Here is a 19,705-nt window from a genome sequence, read left to right on the forward strand (position 1 = left end):
TGTTCCAGCTGTCAAGAATGAATTTGTTTATTTTATTTCTCCCTACTGTGAATCGTTCAGCTATCAAATCCCATCTCACTGCTCAAGAATCTAGGTTTGGAGTCAGTCAGTACATTACTGTTTGACTCCCTCTGTCATTTTGACAGAAACATTAACCTTTCCATTAAAAATAGTAAGAAAAATAACTTTGTACAAATGCATTTAATGTTTGTACATTGATGTCCCAGAGAGGAATTCAGAGGTAAGGTTGAATCCACTGTAGTAAGTGTCTAAACTCCAAATGTGAGATAAACCACTTTCTGCAGGCAGTGTAAACATCTAGCTTCTTGGATGTGCCCCGCATAAAGGTGTGTCACACTTGTGTCAGCTGCGAAGTTGTCACGTGTGCAGCACTTCACCTATCATAGATAAAGCAGCAACAAACTCACTAAGAAATCTAGCAATGGACAAGTGTTGGAAACCCAGTGTTATAAATTGTTCACTTCCAATAGTAAATTATTAAATCTCAAAGGATAGAAAGACCCAGCAGCTCTGGGTAAACAGAGAGTTAAAGTTTTGGGTGTGAGCTCTTCCCAGTTGTTTTTTGACAAAACATTTTAGTAGAATTCAATGTATGCAGCAAAGTCACCCATTGCCTTACCAGGTCATAAAGCTGTTCCCTATTGGAGAGAGACGACTGACGGTGGTTTAACCTGATCATCACTGTGCCTCAGGTGAGGGGAGAGATTGAGAACGAGAGTCATTCATGGTAACCTCAGGAAATAAACCCATGCTGTTGACATCGCTCAGCATTGCAAACTGAGCCAACTGAGTTCTCGAACTCTCTAGTTTACCTTAATGTACAGAAAAACCATTGGCCACTGCTGAATCACACAAATCCACGCTACAGATAGATAATCATCAGAAGTTGGAAGCCACTTGGCTCACTCTGTCTGTGCTAGCTCCCTAAATGAGTGAGTTGTTGTGATTTAGAGTCACAGAGATGTGTGGCACAGAACCAGACCCTTCTGTCCAACTTGTCCATGCCAACCAGATATCCTAAATTATTCTAATCCTATTTGCCAGCACTTGGCACATATTCGTCTAAATATTCATATTCATATTTCCATCCAGATGTATTTTAAACATTGTAATTGTACGAGCTTCCACCACTTCCTCTTGCAGTTCATTCCATTCATCACCAGTGAAAAAGTTGCCCCTTAGGTCTCTTGTAAATCTTTCTCCTCTCACCTTAAACCTATGCCCTCTAGTTCTGGACTCCCCCATCCCAGGGAAATGTCCTTGCCCTGCATGATTTTATAAACCTCTATAAACATGATGGAGGAAGCAAATACAATAGCAACTTTGGAAAGAGAATTGGTTAAATACTTGAAGGGGAGATATTTGCAAGGCTATGGGAAAGAAAGGGAGGAGAATGGGCTAACTGGATGGCTCTTTCTGAGAGAGAGTGCAAACACAATGGGCTAAATGGCCTACTTCTCTATTTTCATCTATATTCGTCCCACTCCCCTGTGATAGACCTGCAAATCTTTTGCCTTTGAGTATGCATCCAGGATTCTTTGGAAAGTTCATATTGATTCTACGTTCACGGCTCTTTTATGACAGTATGTCAGAAATATTGGTGCTTTGTTTGAAATGCCTATGAATGGTTAAGTAGAAAGATTGTCAAATCTGCTATTATTGTTTGAAGCTCCCTATTTTAAATCAAGTATGTAAAAAATCTTGGCAAGATACGCATACATTCATCAGGGCATGACTGCCATAAAAGGGACCGCCTGTACCATCTAAAATTGTGTCCGAAATGAAGGTCGAACATTTTTTCCAAATGTGCTGTTTGAAGATGACCTTGTAGATTGTCCAACTAGCAAAACCCAATAAACAGGAATATAATCAAACAGAACATTTCACCTGAAGTAAAATAAAGAAACTGTAGAGGCTGGAGTCTGTGGCAAAAACAGAAAGTGCTGGAGAAACTCGGTAGGTCTGGCAGCATCTGTGGAGAGAGAAACAAAAACAGAAATTGCTGGAAAAGCTAAGCAGATCTGGCAGCAACTCTCCCAAGCCCTGGCCTCTACCTCCACACAACAGGCCTTGTTATCACATAGTCTGCTATTGCACACAATTAGTCACTAACAATCCCCATTTGTAGCTATTCAGCCTCCTAGCCAGATTGTTATCCACTCCTTCATCTATCTAACTGTTCTTGTCTCTCTTTCTCCATCCCCAACTACCATTTACCCCTTATCCCTTCCCATATTTTATCTTCTGCATTTAAACCAGCATTTTCCTACCTATCATCAATTCTGAGGAAGAGTCACCGGATCCAAAACGTTCTCTGTGATTTCTCTCTACTGATGCTGCCAGATCTGCTGAGCTTTTCCAGCAACTTCTGATTTTGTTTCTAATTTACACAGCTTCTGCAGTTCTTTTGATTTTTATTGAGAGAGAAACAGAGTAATTGTTTTAGGTCCAATGACCCTTACTCAGAACCGGAGCCGAAACGTTTTTCTCTGCTTTCTCTCTCCACAGAGGCCAGCAGACCTGCTAAGTCCCTCTAGCAATTTCTGTTTTTGTTTCAGAACATTTTACTTATTCCCTATGTATTTGGAGCATTCGTTGCTTTTATCTTAAATCCCCAGTGAGCACAGCAGTTTCTTTTTAATTTGCAGCTGAAACATGACGATTTGGTACGGATTATGCAATTAATGCATTTCCTTAAAGTGCACAACATGTTCCTTTAACTGAAGAAAGCAGGGAAAAAACAAGTATTTGTAAAAAAAAAATTCTCAAAATAACCCGAGCGGAATAAAAAAAAAGCATTTAATCAGCAGCATTTATTGCCATGGAAACCAAACTCAATCTAAGCACTCTTGTGTTTATATGTGGGACTTACAGGAATTGGGGATGGTACACAGCTGGGAGTCCAAGAGATTCTGATTTATAATAAAATAAAAGCAAATAGAATTGGTCTGTTCGAAACAGAAGGCAAACACAATTCCGCAGCAAAAGGCAATAGAATTTTTTCATTTTACAGATGTGTAGCAATCTTGCACACAAGGAGCAAATAAATCTGATAAACTGCGTCAGTAACAGAAAGATAATGCTCCATTTTATAACCTGGAATATGAATTGTAATATTACTGTTGTGGTTGCATTTACTAATGCCTTGAGTGTTTCTGTTCCTGCCACCAGCTTTGCGATGAACCAAGGCAGAACCTGCCCTCCACATCTGAGGTTTTGCAAAATAATATTTACATCATTCTTCCAAACACATGCAGAATCACTGAAAGATAGAACAGAAAAGGGGTCCTTTTGGCACATTGTGATTGTACTGCCTCTTGGAACGAGCCATCCAATTAGCCAGTGAGGTGGCTCGGTGGTTAGCACTGCTGCCTCATAGCACCAGGAACCCAGGTTCGATACCACCATCGGGTGACTGTATGGAATTTACGCATTCTGCATGGGTTTCCTCTGGGTCCTTTGATTTTCCTCCCATAATCCAAAGATTGTGCTAAATTGTCCATAGTATCCAGGGATATGCAGGCTAGGTGGGTTAGCCACAGAAAGTGCAGAGTTACAGGGATGGGGTGGGTGTGGGTGGGATACTCTTCAGAGAGTCAGGGTGGAATCGTTGGGCTGAATGGTTTGCTTCCACACAGTAGGGATTCTATGATTCTAGCCCATTTTCTTACTCTCCCATGGCCTTACAAATCTTTTCCTTTCAAACAATTCTGTTTCCAACTTTGCTATTTTATGTGTTTCCTCCATCAAATCACAACAACTCATTGTGCAAAACAAGTTCTCTCTCTGTTGGTATTGGCTCTTTTTGCCCATTAGCTTAATATATCAGCTGATTAGCAAATATTCTGCAACTGAAAACAGTTTCTCCTTGTTCATTCTATTAAAACTGTTTATAATTTTGATCAGCTCTGTCAAATCTTCTATGGACCATCTATGCCCAGCGGAAACCAACTCCAACTTCTCTGGCCTCTCCGCTCATTAGATGTTTTGTGTCCAGTCTATGTCCTGTGCCCTCCAATGTACCAAAGTGAGAAGGGAAAGAAAGGAGATTTTTCTAGAGTTGGAAATCTATTGCCCATCAGTCGGCAAACTCCTCTCAATTTAAAAAAAGGTTTCATTTATAGGCATCGCTGGCTTGGCCAGCATTTATTGTCCATCCCTAATTGCTGCAGGGCAATTAAGAGTCAACCACATTGCTGTGGGTCTGATGTCATGTGTAGGCCAGACCAGGTAAGGATGGTGGGTTTCCCTCCCTAAAAGTCCTGGCAGTGGTATGTGGGCGAATCGGATTAGCAGTGGATGAGAGGGGAGCCGTGGGTCCATGGTCCCAGTTACTGAGGTAAATTTGGGACAGTAACGGGAGAAACCACGCTGGGCCTCTTGGAGAGCAACCCTCTGTGAAACTGGCATTTAAGGGCAGCATGGTAGCTCAGTGGTTAGCACTGCGGTCTCACAGCGCCAGCGACCCGAGTTTGATTCCAGCCTCGGGTGACTGTCTGTATGGAGTTTGCAAGTTCGCCCCGTGTTTGTATGGGTTTCCTCCCACTGTCCAAAGATACGCTATGCTAAATTGCCCATAGTCTCCAGGGAGTGGATTAGCCATGGCATAATGTGGGGTTACAGGGATAGGGTGAGGGGCTAGGGTTGGGTTGGATGCTCTTTGGTGTGGATGCAATTAAACTGAATGGCCTCTTTCCACACTATAAGGATTCAATAATTAGCCAATTTCTGGTGAAACTCAGTTGTCTGTGTCTATAGCAGGATTATGATAAAAGACTAGCAGTTAATGTAACAGGGAATTCCAAAGTAATCTACAGGTCTCTCAACAGTAAAAGGAGGTAAAAGGCAAATAAGGGATAATTAGGGACCAAAGATAGCACTGTGGGTGTTCCTACATCCCAACAGTTTGAGAGAGAAGGCCTGTGACTAAAAGGGTTCAAAAGTGCTAAGCAAGGATTATTGGATGGAGAGTTGGTATTTGGAGCTGACCAGACACTGGGACTAGATTAGAATATTGAAGGAAGTGAGTGTTGAAATTGCAGAGGGACTGGCCATAATCTTTCAATCTTTCCTGGATGTGGGGATGGTGCCAGGGGACTGGAGATTTGCAAAGAGAAATAATTGTGTTGTGACATAAACCTTTTTTTCACACAGCAAGTAGTTAGCGTCTTGATTGGCCTGAAGGAGTGCTGGAGGCTGGTTCAACTGAGGGATTCAAGAGGTCGCTGGATGGTAATACAAACAGAAAGAAGGTGCAGGCTTGTGGAGAAGGGGTGAGAGAATGGCACTTAGTCATGATGCTCATTCAAAGAGGACAGTGCAGACACAATGGGACGAATGGCCTCTTTCTGCTCTGTATTAATTCTGAGATTCGCATCCTGCACTGAAAGAGCACCATGAGAAGAAACATTAGCCAATCACACAGAGCAGATTTCTATCCATCCTTGTGAGATATGTGCAGGTTATTCCATTAGCATCGAAGCACTGATCATTTGCTCTGTGTGTATGAAAGAGAGAGATAGAAAGTGCCTTTCCTTCCATTTCTGGGTTGTACATTTTCAGGCCTGTGAGCTCAATTGATTGTGCGCCAACTTCAAAGGCTGGCTCAATGTCATCATAACAATGCATTATGGTATCAAAGGTAAGGTTTCAATGGAAGGTCAATGGAGAGATTATTTCACCCTCTGCACAAACTGACTGTATCCCGGCAGCAGTTTGATTCCCCACTGAAAGTGTGTCCCATCTACTTTCAGATAGGGAAGGAAGTTACCTGTTATTAGATTAGATTAGATTAGATTAGATTACATTATAGTGTGGAAACAGGCCCTTCGGCCCAACAAGTCCACACCGACTGCACAAACTGACTGTATCCCGGCAGCAGTTTGATTCCCCACTGAAAGTGTGTCCTATCTACTTTCAGATAGGGAAGGAAGTTACCTGTTATGTTTCCTCCTTTTCCATTGCTAAGAAATCTTGTTTGTTTGAGCTATAAAGGTGAGTTTCATTTATTTCAAATGACCAACAGATTCACGTTATTCTTCAATTTTGTGGTTGGGTTTATGTAGAGACCAGTGACACATAGACCAGATTCACAAAAGGAACTTATGAAGCATTCCCCAGGTCTGACCTTGGAGGTGACCTCTTTACCTATCCTCAGGAAAGTCCTCATTGAAAATTCAAAATTGGGGTGTTATAAATACAAGATGGTTGCTCGTAACTTCTGCAAGAAAACCAGGAGAAACTTCTTCATGCAGGGAATGTCTACAGCACGAGAGTAGCTACCACTTTGAGCAGTTGAGCCACATTGTGCTTGAGGAGGAGCTGGATAAATGCATGAGGAAGGAAGAGACGCCACGGTAGACAGGGTGAGATTGAAGAAAGCTGGAAGGATCTCGTGAATCACAGGACCACATGATTAAATGGCTTGCTTCTGTGTTGCAAATACCATGTCAGAAAGATTCAGCAGATTGTTTTTGTGCGATCAGTAACCCAAATGATGATAGCAAGATTGAGGGGATCAGATAAATGAAGTGCAGCAGGGAAAAGTGTATCAAACCGATGAAGGATTTGTCCTTCCTGCAAATCTTACCCTGACCATTACCCTTTGAAAGGACCAACAAGCAACCAATTCACCCTTTGAGACCTCTCAACTATCTTTCTGCCCCTCTTTATTACTCCCTTCTTACTTATTAGACAGATAAATGAAAATCCAATCTTGTAACCCACACTCTGAGCACTCACATCCAAAGTCCTCAAGGGAATATAGTGTTCCACAGAGTATTAAATCATTCCTACACTGATGACTTGTGGTGAGAGCTTGCAATTCCTCTTATCCAATATTCTGAATTCATTATGATTGAAAAGTTCAGCATTTTAAGTATTCAGCGGTTAATGTTTGAGATAATGAGACTCTATTGTTCTAAATTTTAAGCATGGTAGTTATCAATATATGGCCAATTTAAAGTAATTGAAAAATAAAATTGCAATGAAAGCAACAAATGATGCCTCTCTACTGTGTACTTTTTCTGTGATTTGTTTTGTCATCAAAGATATTTGATATCTTGAGTTCTTGGAATTAATGTGCTCCATGTTTGTCTGACTTGCTTACTGTTGTTGGATTTGTCATTGCTTCTGTTAGAACGTGGTTTATCATGAGCTTGCAAGAAAAACATATTGTACAGAATTCTAAATATGGTATTTTGAGATCATTGGTTCCTCCCTCCATAAAGATTAAAATGAAATATTTGGTGTATTTCCCGCCCCACACCCCAGCACCACCACCACCAATACTGTTTTCATACATTACAACTGTATTTAATAACCCTTGTTATTTTATAAGAATTGATTTTTTTGGCTGTATGGCAGATATTAAAGACTTGGTTTAGAGAGAGTGCCAGCACTTTGGCTCCTAATGCAGTAACACTGACGGGAACTAAGACCGAGATTGGGCAAGCTACCGCAGAGCCATTTCACCAATTGTGATTTTCAAAATTGTGCGTATGTTGGGGGTTAGTCACTGCACATATGGCCCAGTTTCTAGGGTTCTCAGCTAAAGGAGTTCTGTCATTGCAGAAAGTAGCAGCATTAGCAACAACTTTTGGATTCAGGAATGGTGGCCTACATGGAACATAGAACGTTACAGTGCAGTACAGGCCCTTCAGCCCTCAATATTGTGCCGACCTGTAAAATTAATCTGATGCCCCTCTAACCGATCATACATTATTATTCATAACTATGTCTAATGCCATTTATATGCCCTTTACATTAGCGAGTGTACTACTGTTGCAGGCAGGCTGTTCCACGTCCCTACTACTCTCTGAGTAAAGAAACTACCCCCGATATCTGTCCTAAATCTATCACCCTTCAATTTAAAGCTCTGTCCCCTCATGTTAGCCTTTGCCTTCTGAGAAAAAAGGCTCACTTCAACCCTATCTAACCCTCTGATTATCTTATATGTCTTGATTAAGTCACCTCTCAACCTTCTCTCCAACAAAATCAGCCTCAGTTCCCTCGGCCTTTCCTTGTATGACCTTCATTCCATACCAGGCAACATCCTAGTAAGTCTCCTCTGAACCCTTTCCAAAGCTTCCACATCCTTCCTATAATGCGGTGACCAGAACTGTATGCAATACTTGAGGTGCAGCCTTACCAATGTCTTGTACAGCTGAAGCATGACCTCATGGCTCCAAGACTCAAACCCCCTACCAATAAATGCCAACACACCATATGCCTTTTTAACAACCCTATCAACCTGGGTGGCAATTTTCAGGGATTTATGCACCTGGACACCGAGATCTCTCTGTTCATCTACACTGCCAAGAGTTTTACCATTCGCCCGGTACACTGCATTCTTGTTATTTCTTCTGAAGTGAACTACCTCACACTTTTCCGCATTAAACTCCATTTGCCACTCCTGAGCCCAGCTCTGCATCTTATGTTTGTCCCTCTGTAACTCACAACATCCTTTGGCACTATCCACAACTCTGCCTATCTTAGTGTCATCCTTTAATAACCCATCCTTCTACACCCACATCCAGATTATTTGTAAAAATGACAAACAGCAGTGGTCCCAAAACAGATCCTTGCGGCATACCACTGGTAACTGAGCTCCAGGATGAACATTTCCCAACAACCACCACTCTCTGTCTTCTTTCAGCCAGCCAATTTTTGATCCGAACTGCTAAGTCACCTTCAATCCCGAAACTCCATATTTTGTGCAATTGCCTACCGTGTGGAACCTTATCAGACGCCTTACTGAAGTCCATATACACCACATCATCACTTTACCTTCATCCACCTGTTTTGTCACCTTCTCAAATAACTCAGTAAGGTTAGTTAGGTACAGCCTACCCATCACAAAACCATGTTGACTATCCCTAATCAAATTATTCCTTTCCAGATGATTGTAAATCCTATCTCTTATAACCTTTTCCAGCATCTTACCCACAACCGAAGTAAGGTTCACTGGCCTATAATTGCCAGGGTTGTCCAGACTCCCCATCTTAAACAAGGGAACAACATTTGCTATCCTCCAATCTTCTGGCACTACTCCTACCGACAATGATGACATAAAAATCAAAGCCAAAGAACCTGCAATCTCCTCCCTAGCTTCCCAGAGAATGCAAGGATAAATCCCAACTGGCCCAGAGATCTTATCTATTTTCAGATTTTCCAAGATTGCTAAAACCTCCTCTTTGTCAACCTCAATCCCATTTAATCTTGGAGCCTGTATCTCTATATTCTCGCTAACATTGCCCTTTCCCAATGTGAATACTGACAAAATGTATTCATTAAGCACTTCCCCTATGTTCTCAGATTCCACACACAACTTCCCACTACTGTCTTTGATCTTACTGCTTAATCTTACTCTTGTCATTCTTTTATTCCTGATGTATCTATAGAAGGTCTTACAGTTTTCCTTGATCCAGTCCACCAACAATTTCTCATGTTCCCCTCCTGGCTCCTCTTAGCCCTTCCTTTAGATCTTTTCTGGCTAACTTATAACTCTCAAGCCCCCTAACTGAGCCTTCATGCCTCATCCTCACATAAGCCTTCTTCTTTCTCTTGACAAGAGCTTCAACTTCGTTAGTAAACCATGGCTCCCTCTCTCGACAACTACTTCCTTGCTTGATAGGTATGTACTTATCAAGGACCTACAGTAGCTGTCCCTTGAATAAGCTCCACATTTCAAGTGTGTCCATCCCCTACAGTTTCCTTCCACATCCTATGCGTTTTAGTCCAGAACTAGAGGGCATAGGTTTAGGGTGAGAGGGGAAAGATATAAAATAGACCTAAGGGGCAACTTTTTCACATAGGGAGTGGTATGTGAATGGAATGAGCTGCCAGAGGATGTGGTGAAGGCTGGTACAATTGCAACATTTAAGAGGCATTTGGATGGGTATATGATTAGGAAGGGTTTGGAGGGATATGGGGCGGGTGCTGGCAGGTGGGACTAGATTGGGTTGGGATATCTGGTCAGCACAGACAGGTTGGACTGAAGGGTCTGTTTCCATGCTGTACATCTCTATGACTGTATAAATCTACTTGCCTTCTGGAGATAAAGTCAGAAGTCACACGACACCAAGTTATAGTCTGACAGGTTTATTTGAAATCCCACAAGTTTTCAACAAAGGAGCAACACTCTGAAAGCTTCTGTGATTTCAAATGAACCTGCTGGACGATAACCTGGTCTCGTGTGACTTCTGAGTTTGTCCACCCCAGTCCAACACTGGTACATCCACCTTGTGGGGATAAGACTTGAGTTTCTCTTTCTTCTTGGCTCTGTTTCTTGTATTTTTTGTACCTAAAATGGTTGTTTTGGTTTTGTTTCTAGGATGGTCGTTTCTGTTAATTCTGATTCTTCTTTGTATGACTGGTTAATGGTGACTTTTTACACTTTTCACTGTCCTCTTGTATCTCTGTACTTGGATACGCATGGGAATAAAACCTGATTCTATGTCGAATTAGTTAATTTGTAAGGTGTGTAACAACAGCAAGTATTGTCAAGAGGTCAGCGATGATAGAAAACAAATCAGGAGCTGGGGATGACAGATGTGCAGGCATCTGATCACCTTGGGATTGCTTCATATTCCTGGAGTTGGGGAACCCCAGTTTGAGGTCTGTCAATCACAAGGGTATTCCAGGAGATCAAGAGGCTCTCCAATTCAATACTTAAACAGCAAAGAATTGAGAACCCTCATCATACCTGTTTCTGTTATGACTGCTGGTAAGTAGTGGTCCATGCTAGGATAAGGAGATGACAATCAGATAGAAAATAAACATCTTCGTGCTTCGAACCTGATTGGTTATTCAGAGGGATCATGGCTAATCAATTGCCCTATCTCTACCTTTTTCTGCTATCCCTCAAATCCATTTGTATTGAAAAAAAGTCGATCAATCCATGACTTCAGTAATTCTTCTGTTTTATTTTATATCCAGAAGTTCTATTTTGACTTTATTATATTGTACTCAGAAATTGAATTCCAACATTTGTAATTCCTTCAATGAAGATATTTCTCTTGATCACAGTTGATTTTTTTAACCTGAGAGCGCTCCTCCTAGTTCTAGTCTCTCTGGCCATAAGTGAGGTATCATTCCATCAACTAACTCTGTCATATCTCATAGAATGACTGAAACGCTACAGCACAGAAAGAGGCCATTCAGTCCACTGTGCTTGTACCAGCTGGATAAACGAGGCACCCACTAAGATCCCATTTTCCATCACCTGGTTTATAGATCCAGGTTCCTTTTTAAATGAGCTGAAGGTTTTCATCTTGATCTCCAAACTGAGCAGTGAATTCCAGAAATTCTTTGGATGAAAAAGCATTTCCTCATGTCCCCTCCATTTCTACCACTGATCACTTTAAATCTGTGCATCATGACGTGCAAGTGATCTGTCTGCTAGGGGAAACAGATCTTCCTTATCCACTCTGTCCAAACCCCTCATTAGAGTCATACAACACGGAAACAGACCCTTCGGTCCAACCAGTCTATGCCGACCATGTTCCTAAACTAAACTAGTCCCACCTGTCTGTACTAGGTCCATATTGTCCAATCCTTTCCTACTTGTGAATTTAAACATTGTAACCGTACCTGTATCCACCACTTCCTCTGGCAGTTCATTACATGAACCATTCTCAGTGTAAAATGGGTGTCCCTCATGTCCTTTTTAAACCTTTCTCCTCTCACCTTATGCCTCTAGTTTTGAACTTCCCTACCCGAGGGAAAAGATCCTTATCATTCACCTTCTCTGTGTCCGTCATGATTTTATTTTTGATCAAATCACCCTTCAGCCTTCTCTTTCTAAGGAAAATAACCATAGCCCATGCAGCCTTTCCTGAAGACTGAAATTTTGAAGTCCAGATTCTTTTAAATCTCCACTGTACATTATGTGGGGCATTTATATAACCTTCCTATAATTTAGTGACCAAAACTGTACACACAATTCCAGTTGTGCCCTAACCTGAATCTTACAAAGTTCTAGCATTACTCCCGCTATCGTTACATTCAATACTTCACCCACTGAAGGAAAGCATCCCACATGCCTCCCTTACTTCCTACCAACCTGCTGTGCCCCTTCAGGGACCTGTGTGTGTGCACTCCATGTTCTTTCACTCATTCTCCCCCTCTCAATACCCTTCTGTTTATTGTGCATTCCTTTTTTGTATGCTCTCCCCAGCCCCACAACGTCTGCAGATTGCATTTCATTTGCTACTTTTCTGTCCATTCAACTAAACCACTGGTTAATATCACCCTGCAGTCGTCAGTTTCAGCGACAATTCCAACCTCTCATTTATTCAAACGCTCTGCATAAAACAACCCCCTCCTCCAAGGTATTAGTTGATGCACATTTGTTTAAGCTAACTAGATGCTTCCATGGTTAAGGAGATCAGAGCAGGGTACCTGAGTAATCTAACCAAGACCCTATGCAACTGCAGTAAGATGACTTTACCATTGTACTTTACCATTCCCTATGTCATAAACGCTAACATACCATTTGCTTTTCTGATTGCTTGTTATGCAGTTTCTATTATTTATTTACAAGTACACCTAGGTACCTTTGCTTACTGACACTTTCCAGTCTCTCATCACTTAAAAAATGTCCTGTTGTTTTCTTAAAATGAGGATAGCCTTGTACTTCTCCATATTATATTACATCTGCCACATTCTGTAACTTGCCTATTTGCTTCCCAGCTTCCTTGCATTCAAAATCACCTTCGCATAGAAAGCTCCATTTATCAATGCTTTGAAATTCCATCGGGTTAAATACCTGTGAACATTTTGGCCGAAGCTCTGATCTTTGTAAACTGCCTGCTGTGTTCTCGATGGAAAAGGAGCGATGGTCCAAACTGCAGAAAGGTGTGAGCTGTGCACCCCAATGTTTCATGTAAGAGATTAGCTAGAAATTAGCAGAGCTTCTCCAGCAGGCCATGTCTGCAGTGGAACACTGAATAGTCAACTGTAGTGATGAACAGCAGATTAATAGTTTACAGGAGTCTTATAATTGCAAGATTGTTGTTTCTCTAACAGTTCTGCAGACCAGATTCTCAGTGGGTTTGTTCAGGTTTACAGTTACCAGGTATCAGTTGTTTTTTGAAGACCAAGAGTCCTGAGTACACTTTTGTTCACACTGTGACTGTTTATTGTCTCTGCAATACCTTGATGTTCATGAAAATTTTGCTTTCTTCTCCCCATTCCTTATCTCTTGCCCTTTTGATCCTCCCCACACAACCCCCCCACACCCGTTTTTCTCCTTCCCTTTATCCCCTCCTGTCTCTCTTGTTTTACAGTCAATGCATTCATCAGATTCTAGAGAGTGTTAGTCACATTCACCAACATGACATAGTGCACAGAGATCTCAAGGTCAGTATCTCCTCATAAAGACGTAGGAATGCAATCGTTTGGTTTGGAAAACAACGTAACCTTACTGCATGTTATCTGTTGCCCTGCATTGTTAAAGAATCCTTGGCTTGAAATTTCCTGCATGGGTTGTGTTACGGTCGCACAGGCACAATAAGTTATACTTCATGACAGACAGCTGACTGTATGCAGCATGCTGGCTCACCCAATGTACATGCTTAATATCTCTTTCTTGTACCAGGATCAATAGTAATGGCCAAGTAGCTCTCCTGCCAGTCTGGGCTTGTATTTCACACTCCAGAAGACACGCAGCAATTAGCAACATAAATCAGGAGAGCTGTCCCATTGCCTTCCCTCCTTCGGTGGACAGACTGTCATGTTTTATACCTCATAATAGCCCCTTCATTACTTAACAGTCTTGTAAGCTGCACCAGGACAGGACTGAGCTTCCTAGCTTTGTATTCCTTGATGGACTGTCTCATAAGTACTGGAAGCTTATTTTATGTGCATGTACTCTGTGTGTCTTTTAAATTGATTAATCCAAAATTCTATTCATTTGGCGTTGTCACCCCATTGGCATACAACTGTAGTGCATTTGTATTGCTGTACTGAACATGTGCTTTTTACCCAAAACATGTGCTGCATTGATCAAAAAGGTGTACAACATTTGCTGGATTTACTTACTAGTTGGCAAAAAAGAAACAGACATTATTCTCCGTCACAGAGAATAAAATGAATTCTGAGATGCTTTCAGGGGCAGATGTGACTTATAATGAGTCAATGATAAGCTAATTAAAAGCATACATGATTATTTCTATAGTCAAACATTATTACTAAAAAGCAATGCATAACATTAAAACTTTTCATTTTGCACTTAGCAGGATAGATGCAAGAGTACTAAATTTCAAAGGGATCAGCAATTTTTACTGCACGAAAAAGCGGGTGCTGATTGGTTGTCAAATTATGTCCCCTGTTGAAATTTGCATTTTCTTGCATTTGTCCTGATGAGTCCAAAGGGCTTTGTGTGTTTTTAATTGAGAAATAATTCTGTACACAAAAGTGACTATCAAATATTATTGCAATTAACCAGTTGTGGCACTTCCCATCGTGTTTGTGCTGATTGAGGTTATCTTCCTGCAGAAGAGATGTTACACTGCAATTGAGGTAGACTCATGGCATGCTTTGAAGAAGATTTCAAGGCCATTATTCTTCCCTGAAGAAACCACAAACCAAATTAACTAGCCCTGAACTTTGCTGTGGTTCACCTTTCTCTTTTAATAAAAATGTCTTTCACAAAAAGTGCTGTCACTTTAGCTTACATAACAACGGTCACTGTGTGTCCAAGGTAATTCCGAGTGACGTGACAAGTTGTTACTTAAATTCATGGCTATTTTCAAATCAGCTTTATATAAAAATGAGCAATGCACTCATGAGTGTGAGGCTTTTCAGCAATGAACCATAACAGGGTATAATTATCAGGCATAGCATAACAAGCTGTTTATTGCAGAGAGAACAGAAATGGGTGTAAGTTCATATTTTTGCACATTTAAAGCAAGGAAAAGTAACATTTCTGGAAGCGTCCCTTTAATGTTAAGTTGCAGAAAACACTTCAAAGTACCTCAGGATTATTATTTGAGTTTTTAATTGCACATTGTTCAACAACAAAATGACATTTACAAGAAATAGGTGAGCTCATACCCCAGTTTATTTGCTTGTACAAATGTATTACTGCTGTGCCCCCTAGCGTGCATGTGTTGGCTTTGCAGTTGTCAGAGCCTTTGTTATTCATTGCATCAACCATTTGAGGACTTCAGCTTCACAGAATGTTGCAGAGTGAGGGTGGGGTTTACAAAATTGTCCCATTTTTTGTGAGATAGCTCTGTTTGCCACTGTTCTGGATCAGCTCAGAGAGAGTTAGAATTCCCAGAATCCACAGATAGCAGCTGAGGGTGGGAAATAGTTGGGTGGTGTTGATTCTAACAGCTGCAAAAGAGACATTTGGAATTCGAAGGGTTAACTGAATCTTGTAACCATGGGTGAGGTCATCAGCTGCTGTAGTGGTCAGTGTGACCTCCAGTTTTGTTTCATAGGTTTGGAAGTTTGGCAACCCAAAGCTGAGCGATTTCTTCTTGCCCCTTCTGCCTGGGGGTTTTGGGAGAGGAAGGTGCTGCTGGGAATTGGGCATTGTGGGTTCACAGTCATGCCACAGCTTGAGGTATTGCCCAGATCCCAAGGCGTTCAGGTTTGGTGGGGGCAACCACACCAGGCACCAGCTGGTCAAGGCATATGATCGCCAGAGCAAGCTCAATTGACCACAATCTTTGCATTTTGGTGCTGGCGAGGCCAGGACTGGGCTGTATCCAGCCGAACAAAAAATTTGGAAATTGGTGCATGTGTCACAAATGGGCAAAAGAAAATGATCATTCTGACTAATTCAATGATTAGAAAATTAAATGCCCACGGATCAAAGAATAAAGGGGCACACTTTGAACCAATGCACTGGATAACTTTTACAAAGTTCAGGTATAAAGTTTGAGCCATTTTAAGATGTGATGCATTAGTGTTGACTGTCAATACATATTTATCAAGCGTTATAGCTCCTGCTTTGTATTTTGACTTGTCATTAATTACTTCTCTTATTAATTCCATAATTTTCCTACAACGGCTTTGGTTCACCACCTCCAAAGCCAGAGAACCTGCTACTTGCCAGTAAATGTAAAAATGCAGCGGTGAAGTTGGCCGATTTCGGACTGGCAATCGAAGTCCAGGGAGACCAGCAGGCATGGTTCGGTAAGACCCTGAACATTTGTGGATTTGTTGGAGTGACGTGTGGCTGTCACTTGTAGAATGAGCTTTTGCTGAGGATTACAATACAGTTGTAATACTCTATCTATCATTTTATAGGTTAGCTCTAGTCAACATGCTGTGGTGGGGCACCTGAAGAATATAGACCAAGTGTAGTCTTCAGGTGAGATGGGGTTAGAGGAAGGGTTAATAATTGGGCCAAGATTTGTGGATACTTTTCAGTCCCCAAACGTAAATTCTGACATTCTTATGATATAAATGATGCTTCAACTTTGTTTTTATTTTATAGTTAAATGTCAAAGGACTGGGCGAAAACTTTGGAGCTGGTTGGTGCCAAGAGGTTTCTCAGCAGTAGAGGCTAAGTTGCTTTCATGCAGCACCACCAGTGGATGGAGAGCCCAGTGACACTGTGTAGAGTTTACATAGGCTGTTATTTTATACAGACACAGAAGGGTATAGTAGAAAAAGTTGACATGGGAAAGATGGTTATCAGGAAGTAAGATTTCTGACAGGACATGCATACAGACAGCAGAAATTGTAGCACAATATATAAACGTGGTGCAGATTCAATGGGATAAATGCCCTCCTTCTGTGCTATGCTATTTGTAGGTACATGTAAAAATTGAAATGATAGCCATTATTTACTTACCATACAGTGAGCATTTTGGCTCCAGGATGCAACAAATTGTGCTGATGTTCTAGCAATTATTATATATCTTTAACGAATATGCACTAATTTAATAGGGTGCGTGTATGGATTTAGAGTCATAGAGATGTACGGCATGGAAACAGACCCTTCGGTCCAACTCAACCATGCCGACCAGATATCCTGAACTAATCTAGTCCAATTTACCACCACTTGGCCCAGATCCCTCTAAACCCTTCTTATACATATACCTATCCTTTGTATCCTGCAAAGAAATAAGGTCACAAAGATTAAAAGACCAAGCCTAAATTTGCTTAGTCCTGGACACTTTACAGAAATTGGAGTGTCATTGAATAGTGACTTCCAAAACAAACTTCCAGTGAAATACTGGGTTTGTGTCCTTTTGGACTGAGAATCATTGTCATTCTGTGATCTAACCCAAGTTCCAGGGATAGTCAATGCTGCCAATACACTGTAACCCACTGATACTGGCAAAGAGAGGTGACAGTTTGCTTGGGGCCTGCTGTCAGTCTTGCAACAAAATATTTAACATTTTCTGAAGTTGTCGAGCCCACTGTGCTTTATAACAGTATTTGCATGCACCGTAAAGGACTGGCATCTCATTGGTGACCCAACAACCAACAGATTCCTGACTCTATCCTCCCTGAAAGACGATACACAGCACACGATCTGCACACAGGAAGTGGACCATGCCCACATTCTCCTCCTGGGATGGGTGACTATTTTGGATCATTGCAAGCATTTGGGTCCTGCAGTCTTGTAAAGTGGCTCCTGGATTTTGGCCCAGCAGCAGTTAAGAAGCTCATTTGGAAAGAAACATGGAGGTAGTGGTGCTCCTGCACATTTCCTACCCCTACCACTTGCCTCTGCACCCACCACGAACACCCTTCAAGGATTGGAGGCCAGAGGATGAACGTGCTGGTAAAGAGTGGCTGAAAATTGCCACATTATGGCTGCATCATGTGGGTAGACTAGCCCAGTAAGGGGTGGGGGCAGGGTGGCGGTGAGGTGATGTACAAACAAGTGTTGGTCTGACTTGTGGGACAGATGCTCCTCATTCAGATAGGGTCAGCCTCCATTTCAAATTGTCAAGTCCCCCTGGCTTACCAGGAACAAACTCCACAGGAAAACCTTGAGTTGACATTGCCATTTCCTGAAGTAGAAGCATTTTTAATGGACACTTGTAATCATATGTCCATTTTAAAAAAAGGAACAGGTAAAGGCCATTTGGCCCCTTGAACCTGCTGTGCCATTCGTTAGGATCATCGCTGATCCAATGTTCCTCAAATCTACCTTTCAGCATTTTCCTCATAACTCTTGATCCCCGACTGATCAAGAATCTATCTACTTCAGCCTTAAATATACACAAGAACTCTGCACCCACAGCTTTCTGTGGCAAGGAGTTCCTAAGACACTCAATGCTCAGAGAGAAGAAAATCCTCCTCATCTCAGTCTTATATTGGCATCCCTTTATTCTGAGACCATACCCTCTGGCTGTAGATTCTCTCATGAGGGGAAGCATCTTCTCAGCATTTATCCTGTCAAGCCCCTTTAGAATCCTATAAGTTTCAATGTGATCACATCTCTTTCACCTAAACTCCAGTGAGTAGGATCTCAACCTGTTTGGCCTTTGCTCATCTTGTATGAGAATTAATGATGGGATTATATTTCCATATTATTTGTCCCAGAGTGAAGAAGCTTATGCTGTTTGTAATTGAATTAAACACCATTATTGAAATTGGAAGTATTAATGCTAATTAAATCTTTAATTAAATTCTTTGATGGGGCAATTCCCCTGTGACTCAATGAGAAGCTGAGCACTGTGGTTGAGTATGGTTCACACTTTGGTCCATGCATTACACAAAATTAGTAATTTCATCCATGGCGGGTGTTGAAAGTGTTACAATTTTACAATATTACACTTTGCAACTAGGCCTGCTTGCTAGTTGGAGAGAAAGAGAGCTCACCCAAGGATGGCATGCGTGCGTTCTTTGCCCTCAACTTGCTTTGAATTCATGGTTTTTTTTTTGGCCTCTCCAAGGTGGTTAAGCTGTAGGGAGTTAGAGATCCACTGTCATGAGCTGTAACACTGAAGGCAGCTCAGTAATCTGGCTCAGGCTTGAAGGACTGGCCAAAGTTGTTTTGGCCACGCATCATGCCATTGTTTCTTGACTGTGTTGATGGACTGGAATTTTATCCAAAGTGTTATTAATGCTGTGAGCTCCTTTCCCCATTCATATTCATTAAGATTATCCAGGACAGGTTTAAGCTGCAATATTTGAATGCCCTATCCATCGCACAGTGCAATCCCATATTGTACAAGATAATGGTGAGTGCAATCCCATGTTGTGCCAGATAATGGAGAGTACAATGCCTTGTTATGCCAACCCATGGCACAGTGCAATCTCATCAGCTCATTCTCAACACACTGTCTCCAGCAGTTGTTGCTTTTATATCGCTACTGAGCAAATGTAAAGGAGTCAGCAGTAATGCTCCCATAGACTGTACAGAATGGGAATGCCTTCCATTAGTTTTAACAGGTGGAAGACTGCAGGAAGCATGCCATTGAGTGTCACCCTGGGTTCTGTTGGAAGCTGTGTCGAGATTGAGTCTAAAGCATTTGGATTAGAATCCCACTCCCAGATATGACTCCAAAACTCAAATGGTGACTGCAATGCAGTACTGAGGGTGTGCTGCACTATCAGAGAGGTAACTCTCCTGTCTGAGAGATCAAACCGAGATTACGTGCCTACTTTGCATAGATCCCACCGGAGATACTCAAATTTGCAACTGGAAGTTCACCTTGTGTCTTCTCCAACATTCCTCCCTAATACATTTCATTCCTGGTGTTTT

At 41.6% G+C, this 19,705-nt stretch overlaps 1 protein-coding gene across 9 annotated transcripts in view; it reads left to right on the top strand.

Annotated features, from left to right (window-relative positions):
* The window catches only part of camk2g2 (calcium/calmodulin-dependent protein kinase (CaM kinase) II gamma 2), a 359,232-nt gene that overhangs the window by 238,521 nt on the left and 101,006 nt on the right, over positions 1–19,705 (top strand). For all 9 annotated transcript variants that reach the window (XM_043679064.1, XM_043679069.1, XM_043679065.1 and 6 more), the window contains exons 6-7: positions 13,311–13,383; positions 16,068–16,170. In XM_043679064.1, coding sequence (XP_043534999.1) covers positions 13,311–13,383; positions 16,068–16,170 — 176 coding nt within the window. The remainder of the gene's footprint in view (positions 1–13,310; positions 13,384–16,067; positions 16,171–19,705) is intronic.

The sequence above is a fragment of the Chiloscyllium plagiosum genome, chromosome 38 (assembly GCF_004010195.1).
Source record: "Chiloscyllium plagiosum isolate BGI_BamShark_2017 chromosome 38, ASM401019v2, whole genome shotgun sequence".
Classification (NCBI taxonomy): domain Eukaryota; kingdom Metazoa; phylum Chordata; class Chondrichthyes; order Orectolobiformes; family Hemiscylliidae; genus Chiloscyllium; species Chiloscyllium plagiosum.